At 39.3% G+C, this 26,413-nt stretch overlaps 1 protein-coding gene across 1 annotated transcript; it reads right to left on the bottom strand.

The window, feature by feature from the left end:
- Nucleotides 1-2,148: 2,148 nt before the first annotated feature.
- On the bottom strand, nt 2,149-19,589 carry LOC110531641. Its single transcript, XM_036987481.1, has 3 exons — nt 19,535-19,589; nt 5,570-5,639; nt 2,149-5,009 (listed from the first exon to the last, which is right to left on the bottom strand). Exons 2-3 carry the CDS (start codon nt 5,578-5,580, stop codon nt 3,404-3,406), a joined length of 1,617 nt encoding a protein of 538 aa, XP_036843376.1. The 5' UTR covers nt 5,581-5,639; nt 19,535-19,589; the 3' UTR covers nt 2,149-3,403.
- Nucleotides 19,590-26,413: the final 6,824 nt, after the last annotated feature.

Below are 26,413 nucleotides of genomic sequence, written 5' to 3'. Positions count from 1 at the left end.
ATGTAAGAACACTTTTAATCAATTACAGCTCAGCATTTAACATCATAGTACCCTCCAAACTCGTCTTTAAGCCCTGGGTCTCGACCCCGCCCTGTGCAACTGGGTCCTGGACTTTCTGACGGGCCACCCCAAGGTGGTGAGGGTAGGAAACAACATCTCCACCCCGCTGATCCTCAACACTGGGGCCCCACAAGGGTGCATTCTCAGTCCTCTCCTGTACTCTCTGTTCACCCATGACTGCGTGGACATGCACACCTCCAACTCAATCATCAAGTTTAACATCTGCTAACCTTGTGTATGTGACAAATCAAGTCAAATTGTATTGATCTTCAGCTTCAGAAATTATATCTGCTTTATATTATATCTCTACTTAATGTATTATCTTTGTTTCATTATTTATGTAATTCAGATCATAGAGTAACATATTTTGTATAGGAATTTCAAATATACATGTTTCCTTCAAATGACCTGTACTTTTATGATATCTTTGCATTGTGCTTTTTTAATTCCCTTTTATTTTTCATCCACCAGATAGCATGAATGCTTTTTTTATTTTTTTATTTTTTTTACAGTAAACGGGAAATTGTCATCATGGTCAACTCTTCCATACAACTAACTTACCCTCCTTTCATTCTAATAGAGTTCTTGTCTCCTCAACATTACAGGAAAATTGTTAGGGTGGCAGCATTTCAGTGTTTAAACAATCTTGTTGACAGCAAAACTATATAATGAAGTTTCAGGCATTACATTGGATACTGACTACACAAAGAACACAGATGATAATAGAATATAAGAGAATACAATAAAATAGAATGCAATCCGAAAGAACTCTCCAAACTACAACTTTAGGTTTGATTTTTTACATTTCCTTTCACCTTTATTTAACCAGGTAGGCAAGTTGAGAACAAGTTCTCATTTACAATTGCGTCCTGGCCAAGATAAAGCAAAGCATTTCGACACATACAACAACACAGAGTTACACATGGAGTAAAACAAACATACAGTCAATAATACAGTAGAAAATAAGTCTATATACAATGTGGGCAAATGAAGTGAGATAAGGGACGTAAAGGCAAAAAAGGCCATGGTGGCAAAGTAAATACAATATAGCAAGTAAAAATAAAAAAATAAACACTGGAATGGTAGATTTGCAGTGGAAGAATGTGCAAAGTAGAGATAGAAATAATGGGGGTGCAAAGGAGCAAAATAAATAAATACAGTAGGGGAGAGGTAGTTGTTTGGGCTAAATTATAGATGGGCTATGTACATGTGCAGTAATCTGTGAGCTGCTCTAACAGCTGGTGCTTAAAGCTAGTGAGGGGCATAAGTGTTTCCAGTTTCAGAGATTTTTGCAGTTCATTCCAGTCATTGGCAGCAGAGAACTGGAAGGAGAGGCGGCCAAAGTCAGAATTGGTTTTGGGGGTGACCAGAGAGAGATACCTGCTGGAGCGGGTGCTACAGGTGGGTGCTGCTATGGTGACCAGCGAGGTGAGATAAGGAGGGACTTTACCTAGCAGGGTCTTGTAGATGACCTGGAGCCAGTGGGTTTGGCGACGAGTATGAAGCGAGGGCCAGCCAACGAGCGCGTACAGGTCGCAGTGGTGGGGAGTATATGGGGCTTTGGTGACAAAATGGATGGCACTGTGATAGACTGCATCCAATTTATTGAGTAGGGTATTGGAGGCTATTTTGTAAATGACGTCGCCGAAGTCGGGGATCGGTAGGATGGTCAGTTTAACAGCTTTAAACACCAGCAATCAGAGCAGCTCACAGATTACTACACCTGTACATAGCCCATCTATAATTTAGCCCAAACAACTACCCCTTTCCCTACTGTATTTATTTTATTTTATTTATTTATTTTGCTCCTTTGCACCCCATTATTTTTTATTTCTACTTTGCACATTATTCCACTGCAAATCTACCATTCCAGTGTTTTACTTGCTATATTGTATTTACTTTGCCTTTACCTCACCTTATCTCACCTCATTTGCTCACATCGTATATAGACTTGTTTCTACTGTATTATTGACTGTATTTTTGTTTTACTCCATGTGTAATGATGTGTTGTTGTATGTGTTGAACTGCTTTGCTTTATCTTGGCCAGGTTGCAATTGTAAATGAGAACTTGTTCTCAACTTGCCTACCTGGTTAAATAAATGTGAAATAAAAAATTAATAAATTTAAAAGAGTTGATTCCACCCTTTACTCTTTAAAGTAATCTAAAGCTCCCTTGTGTTCCTCCTCAGCTCTCTTCTTCATCATCTCCAGTTGATGAACCAACTCTGTGTTTTCTGTCTCCTTCATCTTCTCAATCAGGAAGTCCAGATGCTGAGCAGTGGACAGTGAGATGGCCTTCAAGGCGATCTCTTCCAGTTTGATGACACACTGGTAGGATTCCTCCACCAGTCTTTCTCAGGTGTGAACTGCTCCAACTCTGTCTGGAGTCTGCTGATCAGACCCCCTTTCTCCACAGCTGCTTTCTTATTGATGTCATACTTCTTTTTCAACTCTTCATATGTCCCGAGAATCGATCTGTTCTTGGTAACATACATTTTGTATAATTTGACATGCTTGGTGTAGTGACATTTTGTTTTACAAACAGTGCATTGGTTGTTCTTCATCACACTACACGATAACCCACCAGAAGCCTGGAAAGTGACAGTTCTCCTCGCAGACACTGCAGGACATTGCCTGTTTACTTAAATGCCACCATGGTGATTCTATGGGGACTTTCTCTTTGTAATGTTCTTCAACAGTATATGTAAAGTCCTTATTTTACTCCATGTCTTTCTTGTATTCCTCCATGGTTGTTTAGAGTCTGTTTGATTGCATCCTGCTACATATCAGTCATGTGGATTCATTCACGTAAGATGCTGCCAAATTCCTCCAGTTGTTTGTGTTCTCTCTGAACTTCTTCATTAATCTCCCCATTTGTAGGTGTTTTTCCACTCTGGAACTCAGTGAAATCCATCATGCCCTCCTCTGACAGGTTCCATGCAGGTAGCCTAGCTACCTTAGAGAGTTGGCCCAGCAACCGGAGGGTTTAGATAAACATGTTACATTGTCATTCATTCTAAACACAAGGTGATTTCAGTGACAAAAACATGTCATGTTAACAAAAATGTATTTACAAAGAATGTCATATATGCAAGCTATTGACGAAAGTGTGTTATTCGTGTAGGCAGACCCATCATCTGAGGTTATGATTAAGAAACAAAACATAGCATTGGTTAATCTCATACAACATATTATGTGGTTGACATTAAATGTACAGTATTTCTTGAAGAGAAAAAGGATTAAGAAGAACAGATTTCAGTTCCACCCAGCATCTCTTTTCTATCCTATTTTCATGTTTTATTTTCATGTGTTATTTTTTTGCCCTACTATCTCAGTACTTCTGTCAGAGATTATTTAACCTTTTCTTCATACCAGCTTTAAAGTAATCTAAAGCTCCCTTGTGTTCCTCCTCAGCTCTCTTCTTCATCTTCTCCAGTTTGTGAATCTTCTCTGTGTTTCCTGTCTCCTTCACCTTCTCAATCAGGAAGTCCAGATGCTGAGCAGTGGACAGTGAACTGGTCTTTAAGGCTTTCTCTTCAAGGTTGATGACACACTGGTATGATTCTTCCACCAGTTTGGCTTTCTCAGATGTGAACTGCTTCAACTCTGACTGAAGTCTGCTGATCAGAGTCTCTTTCTCCCCAGCCGCTTTCTCAATGATTTCATATTTCTTTTTCAATTCCTCATTCGTCCTTGTAACCTGCCTGATCATAAAAACATACTTTTTATTTTCTTTGACATGACTGGTGTAGTGACATTTCCCAGTACACTTTGTGCAGTGGTTCTTCTCCATCACAGTACACCATGAGAGATCTTTGACCCACCAGCAGCCTGGAAAGTGACAGTTCTCCTCACAGACTGTGCAAGTGGTAGCCTCACCTCCATTTGTATCTGCCTTTCCTTTGTATTTCTCCTCAACAGTGTATGAAAAGTCCTTGTTTTCCTCCATGACTTTCTTGTGTTTATCGAGTGCTTCTTGAGTCTGCTTGATTTCATTCTGTTTCAGATCAATCAGGTGGACCTGCTTGCGTATGTTGCTGACACACTCCTCCAGGTGTTTCTGCTCTCTCAGAACTCCTTCAGACATCTTCACGTTTCGAGGTGTTATTCTACCCAGGAACTCTGTGAATTCCTTCATGCTCTCCTCTGATAAGTCCCATAAATTCTTCAAGATACGTTCTTCTTTCATGGCCTGGGCTGCTTTTGCAGAGGTGACACTCTTTCTTTGAGAGTTGTTGAATAGGAAATAAATAGATTGATTGCTGTCATCTTTTGCACAGGGGACTTGAGCATCTTCTAAGGCCTGTAGAGCATTAGTAGGTTCAAAACCATCTGAGTGTGTGATGAGTGCCACAATGTTCTTCTCCATGTCTTTGCCAAATAAAGACAAAACTGCATCAAATATGTACTTCTGTTCAACAGTGAGTCGATTTGCACTTTCCTTCACCACTAAACCAACAGCATCAATTTGATGGACTCCATATTCAGATCTAAACAACTCAAATAGTTTTTTAGAGATCAGTTGGTCTACTTGAATCCCTCTGGTGTCTCCATACCCAGGAGTGTCGATGATGGTGAGAGAGTATGGCACTTTAATTCCCTCAAACCCAAATACCTCATATACAGTAATCGCTGTAGTTTGAATTTCAGTCTGACTTTTTTCCTCTATTTCCTCCTCCACAATCTCAAACCAGACTTTGTCCTCCTGTTTTACACCCAGGAAATAATTGACCATGATATTGATCAGAGATGACTTCCCTGTTCCTGTCTCTCCCACTATCAGAACGGTTCTGTTAACCTTGGTGGAATCTCTCTCTCCAAAGGTACATCTTCTGAGCATGCCTTCATCATCTAGCTTCTGTTCCTTTGTTTCCAGCTGATACCTTGCAGGTGGTCCTTGGTCGATAAGGTTACTTGCAATCGTATCTTGAATGTTTGACGATGTGTCTCTAATCATGGGAAATAAATTAACATACGTTATAATATCATATAAAATGTACTTTATAATTTGGTTTTACTGTATAGGAAGAATCATAAGTTCTCTGAGAGATCTCTGAGAGATCTGAGGGCAAAAAGATGAAGACTTTACCAACAAGGCAATTTGTTTTGTTTAAAATGTCACATAGCTTTCAACCAATCGCATTAATCAAATCAAGTGGACTGTGGGGACGGGTTTTCCGGATCCAGATTAAGCCATTTCCTTGACAAAAAAACACTTTCAATGGAGATTCTCCATTCAGAATGCATTCAGAATGCATTCTAGACCAGAGTTAGGCTTAATCTGTTTGCATTCGTCAATAATCTATAAAATGTTCAAACTGTCCATAACATGTATATAGGTACAACATTTTTGTGAAACAGCACAGTTAAAAATATATGGCAAATAGAAATCAATCTGGATGGTCTTCAGAAAGAGATGGGAAGGGTTGAGGGTAGTGGAAGGATAGAAGTAAAAAAATATATACACTCAATAATATTTGTAATAACAATAAAATCTGCTGACACTCACTTGCTTGCCATGGTGGTCTCTTGGTTGTGTGATCCATCCAGGGAAGATACAGTTGACCGGTGATTAAGCTCTGTAAACGGAAAACATAGTTTCAACGAATTGGTAGACTTGTCCAACTCAGGAATGTTAGTATACTTTCATGCCAACTTAAAATGATGAGGTAGCTGGTTTCACTGTATTTGTAAGTTTAATGTAGTGTCGTAGCATTTGCTGTCATTAAATGTGAAGACTGTTATATTATCAAATAAATTCTCTATGTGTAATTATTCCGTAATTAACTAGGAAGTCAAGTCGGGGCACCACGGGAAAATATTGTTTATAGAGTTGCAATTTCCCGAATATAACTCTTCAGATATTTTATTATCTTACGGTCACTCATTAATGTATTATTACATTAATTATATCAGTCTCATTCTTGAATGTCGCAAACCCTTGGATATCTGCACGAAATAAATAATTATTTATTTACTAACTAATCAATCACAGAATTACATGAACACAATAGTTATACATTGGTTACTGACATGATAAACTAAAAAGTCCCTAGTGGGCTTAGCCGATATGACGGTTTGGTAGACAAAGGAAAGGGGTGCCAGCTCAAGAGCAGGAAACTCAGAATGGATCCACGTCGACTACACTACACTCATGGAAATGCATATACTTTGAACATGAACAACCGCTCATTCGAAAATAAATTGCAAATGACATATTGACGAGTGTATGCCTTTGTTGTCCCTCACTGCGATCGCTGGTCCCTCTGCTGGATAGTCAATCGACAGAAAATCTCTGGTTTGTCCACCAGAGATCAAAGTCTTTCGTAGTTGTAGCTTGTTATAACGGATATGTCAGAATACCATTCGGTCATTTGACCGGTTTTGTTTACCAGAAAAAGTACTTAAACAGCTGCAGTCTGCGTAATTGTTCTTCAGTTCGTAGATTTCTTAGCCGTTTCAACTTGGGAATGATCTCCACGTTCTCTGGTTTTATCCTTTGGTAGAGTTGCCAACCATTTCAACATGTAGCGACAGCTTTCATCTTTTCTGGTCTAATGTACATTTTGTCGGAAGTGGGTTTTATACTGGAGAAGAAAGGGGGTGTTCCATGACGCAGTGTAATGTCTGTGCTCACGGGGGCGTGGCCAATGTCTGATCCTAGTTACTATGAAAACTATTCTCATTTGGAAGACTAAGATTACATTGGTATCTTTCCAAAAGTATTCCTATACTCAATCATTTATTTTATACAACAAGAAATACTGTTCAATTATTCAACCTTTGATGTCCAGGTGTCGCTCTGTGCTAAACACTCACATTTCAATCTCGATACTACAGAGCCCAGAAGTAGAGTATTTTTCAACCGCCATAAAGCGCCCACCTCCACCTCTGTGGGAGAGAGAGGGCACTGTAGAGCGTTCCCACTATAATCTGATCCTTCAGATCTTCACAGGAGAGTCATGACAGTAGGCAACTTGGAATAAACATTTTACATGAATGAGTTGGGAAAATATGTTATGATTACTAGTACTATACATTTTAAATGGGATGAACTATAATATGGACCGATAAGTAATTTATGTTGAAGAAAGGCTGCTGTAAAACTCAACATTTTTTTTCATGATCCTATCGGGTTCACCTAGGGGTCACGATAAGGGTTGTACCAAAATGCTTGATGTATTAGAATAATTGATTATGCTTATATTGTATTAATGGAAGGGGAGTTATAAAACCCCTCCCTCCTTACATTTATAGGGTCCTAGACTACAGATTAACAATATATATATTCATTATAGAGGTTTAGAATTGTTCCACAGTTGTTTTCTAGTTCTCTCTCTGTCTACTTATTATAAAAAGACCCCTTTTAGAAATGCGTGACTGAGACAGAACTCTGCAGGGGAGTGAAGGAGATAAGACTAGTCAAACATTCCACAATGAATCAACTTTGGGGAGTGGACGTTTACTGCTAAGTTTTTAGATAACACTAAAAGCAGTTGTTTATATAGCTTTGTAGGCATGGTTTTGGTCTCAGGCGTAAAAAGGTAATGACGTAGGTAGTAACATCACCAGGGCTGGACTTAGGGTTTAACAAAACAAATTAAGACCTTTTGTTTGGTGCAGAACTTACTCGGACACATGAGTGCTATGTTCCTGATTGTCAACTTCTGTCTGCAATTGCATTAATAAAGGTTTTTGAACGATTTAATTAAAGATAGTCATAATGCTAATTTCACCAATGAGCCAATGATTGGCAAGGACAAAAGGAACAAATCCTAACAATCCCTCACAAATTATCCAAATATATCTATTTATTTTTATGAAACCCCCGACACAATTTGAATTGTTGAAAAGTTGAGTCTAAATAAGTTCAGCAAACTAAACTCCTTGCCCAGTCAACCAAGCTATTTGAAGGCAAAATATGAATGCACAAATTCACACAACATCATTTTTTAAATTTAGCTCCGAGCGTGTTTAATGTTTAGAAAGTAATTAATAAATGATGAATGAATGAAGTACCAACTGTAAAAATGTCAATGTAAACATGGTACCTGAACATATAAAATAGATAACCCAATAATAACAATACAAACAACAAGAGAAACAACTCACTTTCACCCAGGTATTCAGTGAATGTACCGTGCGCCTTCAGAAAGTATTCAAACACCCTGACTTTTTCCACATGTTGTTGTGTTGCAGCCTGAATTTCAAATGTATTACATTCAATGGCCAACACACAATACACAATAATGTCAAAGTGGAATTGTGTTTTTAGAATTTTTTATACATTTATAAAAAATGAAAAGCTGAAATGTCTTGAGTCAATAAGTATTCAACCCCTTTTATTATGGAAAAGCTAAATAAGGTCAGGAGTAAAAAAATATGCTTAGCAAGTCACATAATAAGTTGCGTGGACTCACTCTGTGTGCAATAATAGCATTTAAAATTATTTTTGAATGACTACCTCATCTCTGTACCTCACACATACAATATTCTGTAAGGTCCCTGAGTCAAGCAGTGAATTTCAAACACAGATTCAACCACAAAGACTAGGGAGGTGTTTCAATGCCTCGCAAAGAAGGGCACCTATTGGTAGCTGAGTAAAATGTTTAATTTGAGCATGGTGAAGTTATGAAATACACATTGAATGGTGTATCAATACACCCTGTTATTACAAAGATACATATGTCCTTCCTAACTCATTTGAATGAAACCGCTCAGGGATTTTATCATGAGGTAAATGGTGACTAGTACAGAGTTTAATGGCTGTGATAGGAGGAAACTGAGAATGGATCAACAGCATTGTAGTTATGGCACAAAACTGACCAATTTGACAGAGTAAAAAAAAGCTTGTACAGAATTAATATATCTCAAAACATGCACCCTGTTTGCAATAAGGCACTAAAGTAAAACTGCAAAAAATGTGGCATAACATAACTTTATGTCTTGAATACAAAGTGTTATGTTTGAGGCAAATCCAATACAACACATCACTGAGTACCACTCTTCATATGTTCAGGCATGGTAGTTGCTGCATCATACTATGGGTATGTTTGTCACCAGTAAAGACTAGGGAGTTGTTTAGTGTAAAAAATAAATGGAATAGAGCTAAGCACAGGCTAAATGTGTTTTTCAGATCTTGTTGCCATCTGATACACATTCAGATGTCATAAACCAGCACTGCAGAGCTCCTCCTGTACTATGTTGTGCCTTGATTGTATAACTGTTGATGATATCTGGAAATGTGCATGTACAGTGCATTGCGAAAGTATTCGGCCCCCTTGAACTTTGCGACCTTTTGCCACATTTCAGGCTTCAAACATAAAGATATAAAACTGTATTTTTTTGTGAAGAATCAACAACAAGTGGGACACAATCATGAAGTGGAACGACATTTATTGGATATTTCACACTTTTTTAACAAATCAAAAACTGAAAAATTGGGCGTGCAAAATTATTCAGCCCCTTTACTTTCAGTGCAGCAAACTCTCTCCAGAAGTTCAGTGAGGATCTCTGAATGATCCAATGTTGACCTAAATGACTAATGATGATAAATATAATCCACCTGTGTGTAATCACGTCTCCGTATAAATGCACCTGCACTGTGATAGTCTCAGAGGTTCGTCAAAAGCGCAGAGAGCATCATGAAGAACAAGGAACACACCAGGCAGGTCCGAGATACTGTTGTGACGAAGTTTAAAGCCGGATTTGGATACAAAAATATTTCCCAAGCTTTAAACATCCCAAGGAGCACTGTGCAAGTGATAATATTGAAATGGAAGGAGTATCAGACTACTGCAAATCTACCAAGACCTGGCCGTCCCTCTAAACTTTCAGCTCATACAAGGAGAAGACTGATCAGAGATGCAGCCAAGAGGCCCATGATCACTCTGGATGAACTGCAGAGATCTACAGCTGAGGTGGGAGACTCTGTCCATAGGACAACAATCAGTCGTATATTGCACAAATCTGGCCTTTATGGAAGAGTGGCAAGAAGAAAGCCATTTCTTAAAGATATCCATAAAAAGTGTTGTTTAAAGTTTGCCACAAGCCACCTGTGAGACACACCAAACATGTGGAAGAAGGTGCTCTGGTCAGATGAAACCAAAATTGAACTTTTTGGCAACAATGCAAAACGTTATGTTTGGCGTAAAAGCAACACAGCTCATCACTCTGAACACACCATCCCCACTGTCAAACATGGTGGTGGCAGCATCATGGTTTGGGCCTGCTTTTCTTCAGCATGGACAGGGAAGATGGTTAAAATTGATGGGAAGATGGATGGAGCCAAATACAGGACCATTCTGGAAGAAAACCTGATGGAGTCTGCAAAAGACCTGAGACTGGGACGGAGATCTGTCTTCCAACAAGACAATGATCCAAAACATAAAGCAAAATCTACAATGGAATGGTTCAAAAATAAACATATCCAGGTGTTAGAATGGCCAAGTCAAAGTCCAGACATGAATCCAATCGAGAATCTGTGGAAAGAACTGAAAACTGCTGTTCACAAATGCTCTCCATCCAACCTCACTGAGCTCGAGCTGTTTTGCAAGGAGGAATGGGAAAAAAATTCAGTCTCTCGATGTGCAAAACTGATAGAGACATACCCCAAGCGACTTACAGCTGTAATCGCAGCAAAAGGTGGCGCTACAAAGTATTAACTTAAGGGGGCTGAATAATTTTGCACGCCCAATTTTTCAGTTTTTGATTTGTTAAAAAAGTTTGAAATATCCAATAAATGTCGTTCCACTTCATGATTGTGTCCCACTTGTTGTTGATTCTTCACAAAAAAATACAGTTTTATATATTTATGTTTGAAGCCTGAAATGTGGCAAAAGGTCGCAAAGTTCAAGTTCGCAAGGCACTGTACACCCTGGCCCATCTACTGTTGCTAGTGCCAATTCTGACTTGTGCTCTGATATCTTCTTCACTGATTTCTGCTCTCGTAAAAGCCTGGGTTTTCTGCACGTTAACACTAGAGGTTTATTACGTAACATGGATCAATTGAAAGGGAGGATTCACAGCTCCATTCCAGATGTGTTGGTCATTACTGAGACGTGGTTAAGGAAAAGTGTTTTGAATACTGATGTTAACCTTTCTGGTTATAAACTTTTTTGGCAAGACAGTGTCAGGTGCGTGAATGAGGACCCAAAAGCGAATTAACAAAACAGAGTTTCTTTAATGACGAACCACACGTAGGCTCAGATGGACAGGCAGATTCCGACAGGACAGGACAAGGTTAGATGAACAGGCAGATTCCGACAGGACAGGACAAGGTTGCAGCAAACACGACGATAGTCTGGTTCAGGCATGAGTAACACAAACGAGAATCCGACAAAGACAGGAGCAGAAACAGAGAGAGATATAGAGACCTAATCAGAGGGAAAAAGGGAACAGGTGGGAAAAGGTGTGAACGAGGTAGTTAGAGAAGACAAGGAACAGCTGGGGGAAAGAGGGGAAGAAAAGGTAACCTAATACGACCAGCAGAGGGAGACAGGGTGAAGAGAAAGAACAGGAACAGGACACAACATGACAATACATGACAGACAGATCTTCCAAAGCTGGGGGAGTGACAATCTTTACCAAGTATCACCTTCAGCGCTCAGTTGTCTCCACCAAGCCTGTCCCCAAACAATTTGATTTGATGGTTTTAAGCATTAAACTTTCAAATAGCTCTTTGTTGACTGTTACTGGGTGCTATCATCCTCCATCAGCACCAGCCTGTACCCTACCTGCCCTAAGCTCTCTCCTGGTCCCTTACACTAAGTCTGAATTTGTCCTGCAAGGTGACCTAAACTGGGACATGTTTAAACCACCTGACCAAGTCCTAAAGCAATGGGATTCCCTACATCTTTTTCAGATTATCGAACAATCACACAAGGTATGACTCCAAACACCTAGAAAGGCTACTCTCCTCTATGTTATCCTCACAAATAATCCTGATAGGTATCAGTCTGGTGTTTTCTGTAATGACCTCAGTGATCACTGTTTTACAGCCTGTGTTCGTAAAGGCTGCTCAGTGAAACGACCTGTTCTCATTTGTCATAGACACTTGCTAAAAAAAATGTAATGAGCAAGCCTTCCTTCATGAACTGGCCTCTGTAAAATGGTATAAAACCATCTCGATCCCCTCTGTCGAAGACGCCCCGACCTTCTTTTTTTGATATTTTCAGTGGTATTGTTAACAAACACGCCCCCATAAAGAAACCAATAATTAAAAACAGGTTCAGCCACTGGTTCGACCGTGATCTTGCAGAGCTACTCCACTTCAAGAATTGTATTTGGCAAAATGCTTGGCACACGCGTACTCAGGCTGACTGGCTATCATTCAGGCAAATGAGAAATAAGTGCACTCAGGCTATCTGAAAGGCCAAAGTTAGTTACTTTAAGGAGCAGTTCTCTCTCTGTGGGTATAACCCTAAGAAGTTCTGGAAAATGTTTAATAAAGACCTGGAGAATGAACCCTCCTCCTCACAGCGTCCCATGTCTCTTAATGTTGATGATATGGTTGTTACTAACAAGAGGCACATGGCTGAGCTCTTTAATCACCACTTCATTAAGTCAGGATATCTTTTTGACTCAGCCATGATCCACCCTTCCAACATTTCCTCATCTTCCACCCCTTCTAATGCAACTATCCCTGATGCTTCTCCCTCTTTTCCCCCTGCCCCGCTACAAAGTTTCTCCCTGCAGGCAGTCACTGAGTCCAAGGTGCTAAAAGAGCTCCTTAAACTGGGTCAGATGGTTTAGACCCTTCTTCTTTATGGTTGCTGTCCCTATAATTGCCAAGCCTATCTCCAACCTTCTTAACTTCTTTGGGATAGGGGGCTAGGATATGCACATAATTGGTAGATTTGGATAGAAAACACTCTAAAGTTTCTAAAACTGTTAAAATAATGTCTGTGAGTATAACAGAACTGAAATGGCAGGGGAAACCCGAAGACAAACCACCCCCCCCCAAAAAAAAAAATCAGCATTTCACTGATTTCAATGGCTGGCACTTTTATAATAGGGCAAAATCGTCCCCGATTGCAGTTCCTAGGGCTTCCACTAGATGTCAACAGTCTTTAGAAAAAGTTTCAGGCTGGTTTTTGGAAAAATGTTTGAGAAGTTGTAGTTTTTCTAAGTGGCTCCCATTTTGACTGTAGTGTTTTCAAGTGTTTCCAAGCGCATGGCAGATAAACAAAAAGAACGCGCTCTATCTCCCGTAAAGACAATAACGATTCTCTGTCTTAAATTGTATTGTTTATTTGTGTATTAGGGTACCTAAGGTTTCATTATAAATGTTGATTGACTTGTTTGGATAAGTTTCTTTGTAACATTTGGGATTCATTTTGTGTGCATTTTGAAGGAGGGAAACGGAGTGGATTATTGACTGAAGCGCGTCAGCTAAACTGAGTTTTTATGGATATGAAAAAGGACTTTATCGAACAAAAGGACCATTTGTAATGTAACTGGGACCTTTTGGAGTGACAACATAAGAAGATCTTCAAAGGTAAAGCATATATTATTTTGCTATTTCTGACTTTCGTGTCGCAACTCCCTGGTTGAAAATCATTTGTTATGCATTTGTGTGCTGGGTGCTGTCCTCAGATAATCGCATGGTTTGCTTTCGCCGTAAAAGCCTTTTTGAAATCTGACACCTTAGCTGGATTAACAAGAAGTTAAGCTTCATGTTGATGTATAAAACATATATTTTCAGGACTGTTAAATATTTGAATTTAGTATTTTTGATTTTCGCGCTCTGCAATTTCACCGGAATTTTGCCAGGTGAGGCGCTAACGTCCCACGTATCCGTAAGAAGTTAATCTGTCCCTCCTCTCTGGGGAGGTTCCCCTTTTGTGGAAGGCAGCCAAAGTTTGTCATTTATTTAAAGGGTGAGATCAAATTGATCCTAGTTATAGGCCTATTTCTATTTTGACCTGTTTATCAAAAGTGTTGGAAAAACTTGTCAATAATCAACTGACTGGCTTTCTTGATGTCTATTGTATTCTCTCGGGTCTGCAATCTGGTTACCGCTCAGGTTATGGATATGTCACTGCAACCTTAAAGGTACTCAATGATGTCACCATTTCCCTTGATTCTAAGCAATATTGTGCTGCTATTTTTATTGACTTGGCCAAAGCGTTTGATATGGTAGACCATTCCATTCTTGTGGCTAAAGAGTATTGTTGTCTCTGAGGGGTCTTTGGCCGGGTTTGCTAACTACCTCTCTCAAAGAGTGCAGTGTATAAAGTTTGAAAATCTGCTATCTCAGCCTTTGCCGGTCCCCAAGGGACTACCCCAAGGCTCAATCCTAGGCCCTACTCTCTTTTCAATTTACATTAATAACATAGCTCAGGCAGTAGGAAGCTCTCACATCCATTTATATTCAGATGATACAGTCTTATACTCAACTGGCCCCTCCCTGGATTTTGTGTTAAATGCCCTACAACAAAGCTTTCTTAGTGTCTAACAAGCTTTATCTACCCTTAACCTTGTTCTGAACATCTCCAAAACAAAGGTCATATGGTTTGGTAAGAAGAATGCCCCTCTTCCCACTGGTGTTATTACTACCTCTGAGGGTTTAGAGCTTGAGGTAGTCACCTCATACAAGTACTTGGGAGTATGGCTAGACGGTACACTGTTCTTCTCTCTGAAGATATCAAAGCTGCAGTCTAAAGTTAAATCTACACATGGTTTCCTCTATCTTAATTGCTCCTCTTTCACCCCAGCTGCCAAACGAACCCTGATTCAGATGACCATCCTACCCATGCTAGATTACAGAGACATCATTTATAGATCGGCAGGTAAGGGTGCCATCAGATTCGCCACCAATGCTCCTTATAGGACACATCACTGCACTCTATACTTCTCTGTAAACTGGTCATCTCTGTATACCCGTCGCACTGGTTGATGCTTATTTATAAAAGCCTCTTAGGCCTCACTCCCCCCGATCTGAGATATCTACTGCTGCCCTCATTCTCCACATACAATTCCCGTTCCGCCAGTCACATTCTGTTAAAGGTCCCCAAAGCACACACATCCCAGGGTCACTCCTCTTTTCAGTTCGCTGCAGCTAGCGACTGGAACAAGCAGTAACAAACACTCAAACTGGACAGTTTTACCTCAATCTCTTATTTGAAAGACTCAATCATGGACACTCTTACTGACAGTTGTGGGTGCTTGTATGATGTATTGTTGTCTCTACCTTCTTGACCTTTGTGCTGTTGACTGTTTGTACCTATTTTTTGTGCTGCTACCATGCTGTGTTGCCACCATGCTGTGTTGTTATGTGTTGCTACCTTGCTATGTTGTTGTCTTAGGTCTCTCTTTATGTCATGTTGTGTTGTCTCTCTTGTTGTGATGTGTTTTTTGTCCTATATTTATATTGTATTTATTTGTATTTTTTAATCCCAGGCACCGTCCCGGCAGGAGGCGTTTTGCCTTTTGGTAGGCCGTCATTGTAAATAATAATTTGTTCTTAACTGACTTGCCTAGTTAAATAAAGGTTAAATAAAATTTAAAAAATAAAAATCAATTGGTTATTATCTTAGATTGAACAGACCTTCCTATACAATTCTGATAACTAAAATACGCAACTCTATCATTCTAATTTACAATATCATATACAATCAAAGTTTTCCATAAATACAGTTTTTTTTTCGACCAGCACATTTGAGTTCAGCCATAATATTTGTTGTAATATTTGTTCTATCTTTTCAGGGGGAAGAAATTTAATTCGTAACCAGCTCTACAATGCTTGTTTGAAAAAGACAGATACTTAGACATTTATTTTTATTTTCAATTAATCGAAAAGGAGACATGGCAATCTGCACAAAGGCAAACAGGCCATTTTAAACAATGGATGAGCTTTTCTTAGTCATCTACTTGAAAACTATTTAGGGTTCAAGTAAAACTTTTATATGAGTGAAGCTTTTAGAGAGAGGCTTAGTGCTTTAATATTTAATAATCTCAAATCACCCAGTTCATATTCATTATATAAATAGGCACGCTTTATCTTGACTGGTTTAGCAACCCAGATAAAGATCAATATTTTTGCTCGTATGATTTGAAATACAAATCCTCAGGAGTAGGCAGCGCCATAAGTAATTGAGTAAACTGAGACTAAGGAGTTAATCATGGGATTTTTTTCCGTAAATATGTCACGTTCTGACCTTAGTTCCTTTGTTTTGTCTTTATTTTAGTATGGTCAGGGCGTGAGTTGGGGTGGGCAGTCTGTTTGTTTTTCTATGTTGGTTTCTGTGTTCGGCTTAGTATGGTTCACAATCAAAGGCAGGTGTCGTTAGTTGTCTCTGATTGAGAATCATACTTAGGTAGCTTTTTTCCACCTGTGTTTCGTGGGTGTTTATTTTTCCGTGTTAGTGTTTGTGCCACAGGGGACTGTTTCTGTTTTGATTACCTCACATTTATTGTTTTGTTCAGTGTTCGTTATTCATTAAAAAAACTATGAACACTTACCACGCTGCGCATTGGTCCTCCGATCCTTCATACTACTCCTCTTTCGTCAGACAAAAACCCTTACAAAATAGGAAAGTATTTAGCACTCTATGGTTGAAAGATCTTGTTTATTGAAATTCATTGTGGATATGAATACCAAGTATGTCTACTTCACCGTCAGCCCATTTTATAGGATAACTGCAAGATAATGTAAAAGTTTTATTTTAAAGATCCAATACATAATATTGTACACTTATCATAATTAGGTTTTAGTCCAGACAGTCCAGAAAAGTTATCTTTAATGAGACATTGCAGGGATCTAGCGTGCAGAATTAATATAAAACTTGAGTCATCGGCATACATGGATACCTTTGTTGCAAAACAGTGTGGTTAAATACACATTTTGGTGACATATGAATATATTTAATATAGTTTTATGGTAAAAGGTTAACTTTTTTAGTGTTTCACTATTTTTATGTTTATGCAATTTCACTGAGGAGGATGATCCTCCCCTTCCTCCTCTGAGGAGCCTCCACTGTTCACCACCCCAATCCTTTTTTCCACACAACTGTCACGTCCTGACCTTAGTTCCTTTTTTATGTCTCTATTTTAGTTTGGTCAGGGCGTGAGTTGGGGTGGGCATTCTATGTTTTGTATTTCTATGTGTTTGGCCTGGTATGGTTCCCAATCAGAGTTAGCTGTCAATCGTTGTCTCTGATTGAGAACCATACTTAGGCAGCCTGTTTTCCCACTTGAGGTGTGGGTAGTTGTTTTCTGTCTTTGTGTGTCTGCACCAGACAGAACTGTTTTGTTTGTTCCGCTCTGTTGGTTTTTTGTTCTAGTGTTCAGTTTATTAAAAAATGATGGATACTTACCACGCTGCATATTGGTCCGATCCTTCCTACTCCTCCTCAGACGAAGAGGAGATCCGTTACAACAACTTATTCTAAGGATGTAGAGTGAGTTTTTTTGTAGACAGTATATGTTATATTCCTTTTCTTTTAGCCATGTAAAGTGATCTTTTTTTTAATAATCTGCTAAACCGTTACAATTATAACTGGCTATTTATAACTTATTTCACCTCTTACCACAACTATATACTATTCTCAGTCTAAATTGACCATAATTAGTGCTTGTAAAGTTACTGCCATCAGAGGTATTATAACGGTCAAAATGTGAGATTTAAAATGTCTGATGTTTAGAATTCAAGAAACAGGTTCTAGCAATATTTGTTTTATTCCCTTGCCTTTTTGCCTGTGAGCCAATGCCACAGATATTCAAACATGTAGTCAAGATGTGTGTAGTAAATCTGAGTAGGTTGATGATTGTGATATTGGATGTGATTTAGAGAGTGTATATGATGTCTGGATAAGAGTAAGAATATAATGTGTGATGTCCAAATAAATAATAACCCAGCCAATTTGCATGGTTATGTGTGTAACATGAAGTGAATATAGTCTTAATATTCAGGATGATAATTGTAATCCATATTTTATTGCCATCATTATTGCCATCATAATTACATTTAACATAATTTTCATAGAAAAACACATCCCAGCATTTCCATAGCAATTGACGTTTCACACGATTATGAAAGAGACCTTGCATTACTCTAGAAACGGCTTCACTACAGTACAAATGTATCCAGTACAATATGTTATAATTCCCCAATGCCCCTATTCTGATATCTTCCCATTGTTTATTGTGAACATGTAGACAAAGACATACAAAAGATAGACAAACAAAACATAAAATTAGGTCTCGACAATAGAGAGGGAGTGAAGAAAGAGAGATCAAGTGTGTGTGTGTAAGCGAGCGTGTAATTAAGTGTGTGTGCGCATATGAACTTGATAGAGTTCAGATATTTTTACAGTCCCCACTTTTCTGTAACCTGACGTCCCTGAAGAATTTAGTACAGCCATAGTGTTATGGAGCTGTCTCAGAAGAGCTGTCCAGCTATAAAGAGTTTGTCCTCAATGAGAAAGGCACGCTTACCCTTCTCCCTCTGCTGCCTCTGCTGCCTCTCCCTCTTGAGATGTTAATTTAACGCATTAGGAAATTGGTAATTGAGACCGAATTTGGTCCCTTCCCCTGCTTTTGTTCAGCTCCTTTTGCTGGTAGTGTTCAGATTTTTGCGAAGACAGGTCAGGGACCCTCAGTCTGTAACCCTCGGTGGAATACCACCTTGTTTAGTCTCTAGAGGAAGTTTCAAGGCGGATTGCAAGAACTCTCTGATCGCCACTTCTGGATCATTGGATGCGTCCTGAGGAATCCCCTAAAATATTACATTTTCACTCATGTTACGGGTTTGTATGTCTAGTAGCGACTCCCTCATCACCCTGTTTTCACTGAGTTGACAATCCATGTTGGAATCTCAGTGATGACATTTGAACTCGCAACCTTTGGGTTGCTAGACATTTTTGCTGTAAGTAACCATCTGTCTTATATAACCATATCAAAGTAACATATACTAATAAGTATCCCCGATATAAGCTTACTTATTTTCCACCATAATTTGCAAATAAATTCATTAAAATTCCTACAATGTGATTTTCTGGATTTTTTTGAACTTGCACAATTGGTGGCTGACAAAATACTTTTTTGCCCCACTGTCATTTTATGATATAGCTTCAAACAGTACATTGTGTGATTAACTCCCAGCCATATTCTAAAAAATCCACTTTCGTGTCCTAGACTGTTACTGTTCATTCTACATGACCCTTTCTCTATGTTAACAAGCATAGCCTTATAAACTATAAAAACCTATTCATCCTCTCACACAGACCAACCGGACAATGTGCACGGAACAACTCCAACACGGACCAACCCAGACAGCAAGTGCAGGACAACATGTGTGGTCCAACCAAGGACAGCACGCCCGGACCACCTGAACTGGCCTTGTGCAGGGGGCTTAACTCAACTTAAAACATTTTCTTATCTTTTTCACTACAAAAAAAGCTGTTTTTACATGTAGACACTATGGTGCTGGAGATAATATATTTCAGGTTAAATATTGTACCTTTAAACTTACCTCTATGCCAGGAAATGCTTTGCCTCAGTTCTGCAGTCAGAGGAATAGAGAAGGAGAGAGAAAGAGGCAAGGTCTTATATCCCAGTATTCTCCTCCCACCTCACCTCACCAGTATAGTACTCCCCCTCTCACCAAGTCAGCTGATTTCAGAGGAGATCATTTTTCAGCAGAGGGTACCATGTAGGTGGCAAATTCCAAACAAAGGAGGACAAGGGATAAGCAAGGGCATAACTTTATGTTGCATATTGGGGGTCAGGGTCAATGGGTTCCGGGATCAACACACCAGATCCCATTCCATAACCCCCCCCCCCCCCCCCTAGACCACCTTTACTCCATACACAGAGATGCGTACAAAGCTCTCCCTCACCCTCCATTTGGTAAATCTGACCATAATTATATCCTCCTGATTCCTGCTTACAAACTAAAATGTAAAGCAGGAAGCACCAGTGACTCAGCCAACAAAAAAAGTGGTCAGATGAAGCAGATACTAAGCCACAGGACTGTTTTCCTAGCACAGACTGGGATATGTTCCAGGAGTCTTCCGATTCTTCCGGCATTGAGGAGAACACTACAGTCATTGGCTTCATCAATAAGTGCATCTATGACGTCGCCCCCACAGTGACCGTACGTACATACCACAACCAGAAGCCATGGATTACAGGCAACATCTGCATTGAGCTAAAGGCTAGAGCTGCCACTTTCAAGGAGCGGGTCTCTAACCCAGGAGCTTATGAGAAATCCAGCTATGCTCTTCAACAAACCATCAAACAGGCAAGGCATCAATACAGGACTAATGACGAGACAGCGTATGGGGAGGAGGTCAGAGAACTGACCATGTGGTGCCAGGACAACAACCTCTCCCTCAACGTGATCAAGACAAAGGAGATGATTGTGGACTACTGGAAAAAGAGTACAGAGCATGCCCCCATTCTCATCGACTGGGCTGCAGTGGAGCAGGATGAGAGCTTCAAGTTACTTTGTGTCCACATCACCAACAATCTAGCATGGTCCATGCACCTCCTTTTCCTGGCATGGGTCCTCAGATTCTCAAAAGGTTCTACAGCTGCACCTTTAGAGCATGGTCGCATCACTGCCTGGTATGGCAACTGCTCGGCCTCCGACCGCAAGGCACTACAGAGGGTAATACTTACGGCCCAGTACATGACTGGATCCAAGCTTCCTGCCATCCAGGACCTTTATATCAGGCGGTGTCAGAGGAAGGCCCTAAAATTTGTCAAATAACTCCAGCCACCCTAGGCATAGACTGTTTTCTCTGCTACCGCATGTCAAGCGGTACCGGCGCGCCAAGTCTAGGTCCAAGAGGATTCTAAACAGCTTCTACCCCCAAGCAATAAGACTCCTGAACATCTAATCAAATGGCTACCCAGACTATTTGCATCTCCCCCCTCTTTTACATCGCTGCTGCTCTGTTATTATCTATGTATAGTCACTTGAATAACTCTACCTACATGTACATATTACCTCAATTACCTCGACTAACCGGTGAGCCCGCACATTGATGCTGTACCGGTACCCCCGTATATAGTCTCGCTATTGTTATTTTACTGCTGCTCTTTAATTACTTTTATTTCTTATTCTTATTTGTATTTTTTAAACTGCATGGTTGGTTAGGGGCTTGTAAGTAAGCATTTCACTGTAAGGTTTACCCTTGTTGTATTCAGCGCATGTGACTACTACAATTTGATTTGATAACAGTACAAATAGTCACCACCGAACTCCCTCTTTAACTACATTTAAATGTCATAACACATTATTCTTATTTGTGTACCCTTCACCATGCTTGGCATGTCATTTTTTTTAAATTAATATAAAATTATGCTGACACTATCAAAAATATAATTTCCCCCTCCAGAAATGAGCCTAACAACATATTGGTCCATATTATCAGGCTGCTGCGCCATTTAGCAATAAGCATTATCACCTGTAGCCCAAATGGTGCAGCATAATGGCTATAAATAAAAAGGCTAAAGCATGGGGTTGCTTTTTTCACATTTTGTTACTTTACATAGATTTAATTGTATTTTTATTGGTAATTCATCTACACAAAATACTCTATAATGTCAAAGTGAAAAGACAATTCTACACATTTTAATACCACTTTGTAACACAATAAAATGTAAAGAAATCCAAGGGGGGTGTATACTTTCTATAGGCACTGTGGATCAGTGCATCCCAAACACTTGCAGTCATGTCCCCCTTTAATCATGGGGGAAAACCATGCTGACTCTGGACCTCATAGGGTAAGTTCAATAGCCCTGAAGTAGGCTATTACTAAAGCGTAATTTCAAGTAAGGAAAGTCAATTCCAGAGGTGGCCAACCTCACTCCACTGATTTCTGATCTACTTAGTGAAAAGACTTCTATTCCAGCCCAGCAATAGCAAACTGGATTATCAAATAATTAGGTCAAATCAGGTGTATTAGTGCTGGGCTGGAACAGAAGCCTGCCCACCCAGCAGGGTTGACCTGCTCCAGTTATAACAGTTTTATACATTGTGTGTGTGACTTTAATTCAATATTTTTGTTCACAACATTTGCTAACATAGGTACACATATAACCCATGGAATACAAGTATGTACCCTTATTCTCTTAGGACATTCATTGGGACCTCTTCATCTGCAGACAGCTCTCTGCACCAGAGGACAGAAAACATCACGAAGAAACAGGCTTCATTAGATCCTCAGGCTTTCGCCTGCAATATCAGTTCTGTTATACTCACAGACAATATTTTTACAGTTTTGGAAAGTTTAGAGTGTTTTCTATCCTAATCTGTCAATGCATATTCTAGCATCTGGTCATGAGAAATAGGCCGTTTACTTTGGGAACGTTATTTTTCCAAACATAAAAATAGTGCCCCCTAGCTTCAAGAGGTAACCTCCTTACTTCATTTGCACACAGTGTATACAGATTTTTCTAATGTGTTATTGATTGTACGTTTGTTAATCCCATCTGTATCTATGTGTTCTTTTGGCCAGGTCACAGTTGTAAATGAGAACTTGTTCTCAACTGGCCTACCTAGTTAAATAAAGGTGAAATAAAAAAATTAAAAATAATAACTTGCCTTTTTGTCTATTTTGATTAGATTTATTTTTTATTGGGATCCCCATTAGCCGACGCCAATGGCGACAGCTAATCTTACTGGGGTCCGACACATAACGAAAAACACACTAATACTTTACAATTGACATACATTTAAAAACACGAACATGTAGTGTGTTTGTCTGTTCATCAATCAGTTCCACATACATGTCAGTGCATTCACACAACAAGTAGGTCACATGGGGAGAGGCATTGTGTCTTGAGGTGTTGGTTTATTTGTTTTTTGTGATAAAAAATTAACGTGACACACACCTGAATGCACTCATAATGACTCCTTTCTCTGGCAACACAATTAAGATCTGTTTCCCTGAATTGCATTGTGAAAGCCTAACACTCTAAGGTATGTTATAACGTTTCTTAAACGGAAGCAAATGAAACGAGGATAAAAATACTTGAATTTGTCCAATAGAAACTCTTGGTTTCAACTGTTGAGACTAATGACACCTTAGACAAGCTAGATGCAGGCAAGAGGGTGCAAGTGGTATTGGATGTGTCAATGTCTTGACCTGTATGTCCCTACGTTGTAAACGTTCATTCATAGGCTAGGTTGTAGCAGCCTCATGATAGGTATAGGGGAAATATGAGTATCATGTAGTATCCTAAACCTATCAATGATACATTGAACTGGATAAATGGAATATGAAGGACAGTCATCCAATATTCTGTAATAGAAATAAGGCCACGCGAATAAAAAATAAAAAAGTGTCCTCCCTCATCATAAACAGCACTGACTGCCACTAATGTGACACATCCCGTTTTTCACTTCTGCAGGAACTGTGTGGAAAGGATCAGAGAATAGTGTGAGCTGTGGCAACCGCAGTTAGACGGTTGAGCCTTCGATCTATCTTATTCTGCACAGACAAGCTAATCACCTCTTACACACTATGATTGAAACAAAACACGGGTACAGTATGTTACAGTTTAACACCATCTGCTCTAAAATGTGCTTACTGTAAACAAGTTGAAACAACTCTGTCCATTACTAAGAAGATCTAAATGCATATTACCATGAAACGGATTGAGATCAACTGGCTGGCGTGCAGTTTTACTGGTAAAGCTACGAATCAGCAGCCTCGGCCCATTTATTTTAGACACTCTTTTTTGCTCATCTTTATCCAGGGTTCAAATCATTTTGGAGGTGACTGTATACACACAATGATTCTTGAAGAATATAACATAGCTGCCTCATGAGCTTAGTTCAACTGTCATATCCCATCAGCTGAGACCCAGAGTGTTCAAAATCACGTTTTAGGGAAAGGTGTAGACCTAAATAAAGCAAGCACACACACAAACAAAAACACATGCACACATACACACACACACACCAATATATATATTTGATTTAGGTAAGTAATAAGACCTGGGGGGGTGTGGTATATTGCTAATCTACCACGAATAAGGGCTGTTCTTTCGCACAACGCAAAGCAGAGTGCCTGGATCCAGCCCTTAGCCGGGGTATATTGGCCATATACCACAAACCCCCGAGGTGCCTTATTGCTGTTATAAACTGGTTACCAACGTAATTAGAACGGTACAAATAAATGGTCATCAAAAAAGAAAGGAGGACCAAGGCACTCTTCATGTAATTAATTTAAATGCCTAATATTGTATGGCATGTTCAATAGAAACAATGTTTAAGTACTCTGACGCATTTCGGCTGCACGGCCTTTGTCAGGGAGTACAAAGAAATTATAGTACAATGTCCTCTTTTGAACAGCTTTTTCCAATCAGCCCTGGTTTGAAGAGGGAGTGGTTACAGAAATCATTGGACAAAAACTAGTAAGCAATACTATACACATTAAAAAGTTAAATACTGTAGATATGTCATCATAGTTGGGGGGATAACACACTGTATCTTATCTGCAACTACAACAATTGTATCTGCTTTATATTGTGAATGAAATTATTGTGTTGTAAAAGTATTGAAATGTATTGAATAATAATAACAATAATAATATTTGTATATGAATTTCACAAAATATTATAAGTATTATACATGTTTTCTCCTAATGAGCTGCACTTTGACAATATCTTTACATTATCCTCATATTTCTGTCATCCACCAGATAGCATTTGTTCTTTTTTACAGTAAATGGATGTGGTTGAAACTTGCCATCCTGTCATTATGGTCAACTCTTTCATACAGCCAACCAACTTTGGCCAGCCGTCCTTTCAGCCTAATAGAGTTCTTGGAGACCTCAAAGTGTGAGTTAAATGGGCAATATGTAATTGGTACATACATTTTTTTTAACTTTTAAATCCATATTATATACCCATTTCATCTTGAAGAACATAACTTATAAATGTCTTTATGTCTCCCCTCTGCAGCAGTTCTGAAGAGCTGGTCAGTACTGGTACCGTGCATCACTTCCACTTTAACATTACAGAAAAAGTGCCAGGATGGCACGTTTCAACCACATTGCTGATAGCAAAACTCTAGGCTTGTGGTTGTCTGACTCGCTATTTTCAGTGTCCCTGCATGTTTGGTAAGGCCGTTGCTCAAGTTAGGGGTTTTCTGTGTCTATGTGGTCAGACAGACAGACAATAGGTCCCCACGGAGACCACCAGACATAAGCAGGTCCTCACGGACACCACCAGACACAGGAAGTGGAATCACCACAAGATGTTACCTGAAACGTGATTCTGATTTTTTTTGTGACAGGCTAGGAGAAATATGAAGCAGGCTAGTATAATGAACGTGGCAGAATAAGAGACTTAGGTTAAGGTTAGGAAACAAGTTAGGGTTAAGGTTAGGTAAAAGGTCTCCTAACCTGCTACAAAAAGTAACTTCTGGTCATGAAGAACTGCACACAAAATGTTATGATACTGTATCATCTGAAGTGCACTTGACCACTACCCACAAGGTGGTTGTCTGTAGCTCAGTTGGCAGAGCATGGCGCTTGCAACTTTAAAATGGAGATATCCTCAGTGTTGCTGCCCATGCATCCACAGACGCCTAAATGACACAAAGAGAAAACTGTCCACCTCTATGTGTCAATTTAGACTTCACAATTTAGACTTATTTCTTACTTTAATGAATCCCTATTGCTAGCTAGCTATCCTTCGGACAGACGTACATCCCGAAAACATATGACATATCTTTTTTTATATTATATGTTCTGTATTGGCACTACTTAAAAATACAAGATTTACTAACTTGTTCACTCATTTTCTTCAAAATGTTATCAGACAGATTACTCACCATGTGACCGTGACGCAGAAGGGTGCAATCCCATTTCCTGGTTATAATTGTTGGTTCATTCTAGTCTTTTGTGTGTTTTTTGGTAGTGACATCAAAGGTGGTGAAAGCATTTTTAGAGGAAGATTTATACATAAAACATATAAAGGGGTTGTGTTCTGATGTAACAGGGAAACGGAGGAAGAGATGAGAAGAAAGACTTTATTTATACTGAATATAGGTATTGCATTGCAATTGTGTATTGTTCTGTGAGAAAGATACATTTTATCAAGTTGATATAAAATACTATAACTCCACTTCCTACTCGTGTATACTCACTTCTCAGTGATCATTGGGTCAGTAATAGAGGCAGTTGGAGAGTGAGGGACCTGTTTGTTGTTGGTGGTCGTAGTCACCTGATGAATAAATGATTGAATGACTGAATGAATGAGAGATAGAATATAATCAGGTTAGCAAGGTTGTATACAGAGAGGTATTTGGTAATAAAGTCATTCAAGCTCATCAAACTCAGTGACCTCAATGGCACCTCCTACTGGCCAGTCCATCCAGTCAGAGCCAGAC

Source organism: Oncorhynchus mykiss, chromosome 9, assembly GCF_013265735.2.
Source record: "Oncorhynchus mykiss isolate Arlee chromosome 9, USDA_OmykA_1.1, whole genome shotgun sequence".
Taxonomy (NCBI): domain Eukaryota; kingdom Metazoa; phylum Chordata; class Actinopteri; order Salmoniformes; family Salmonidae; genus Oncorhynchus; species Oncorhynchus mykiss.
This window is presented reverse-complemented; position numbering and strand designations above follow the sequence as displayed.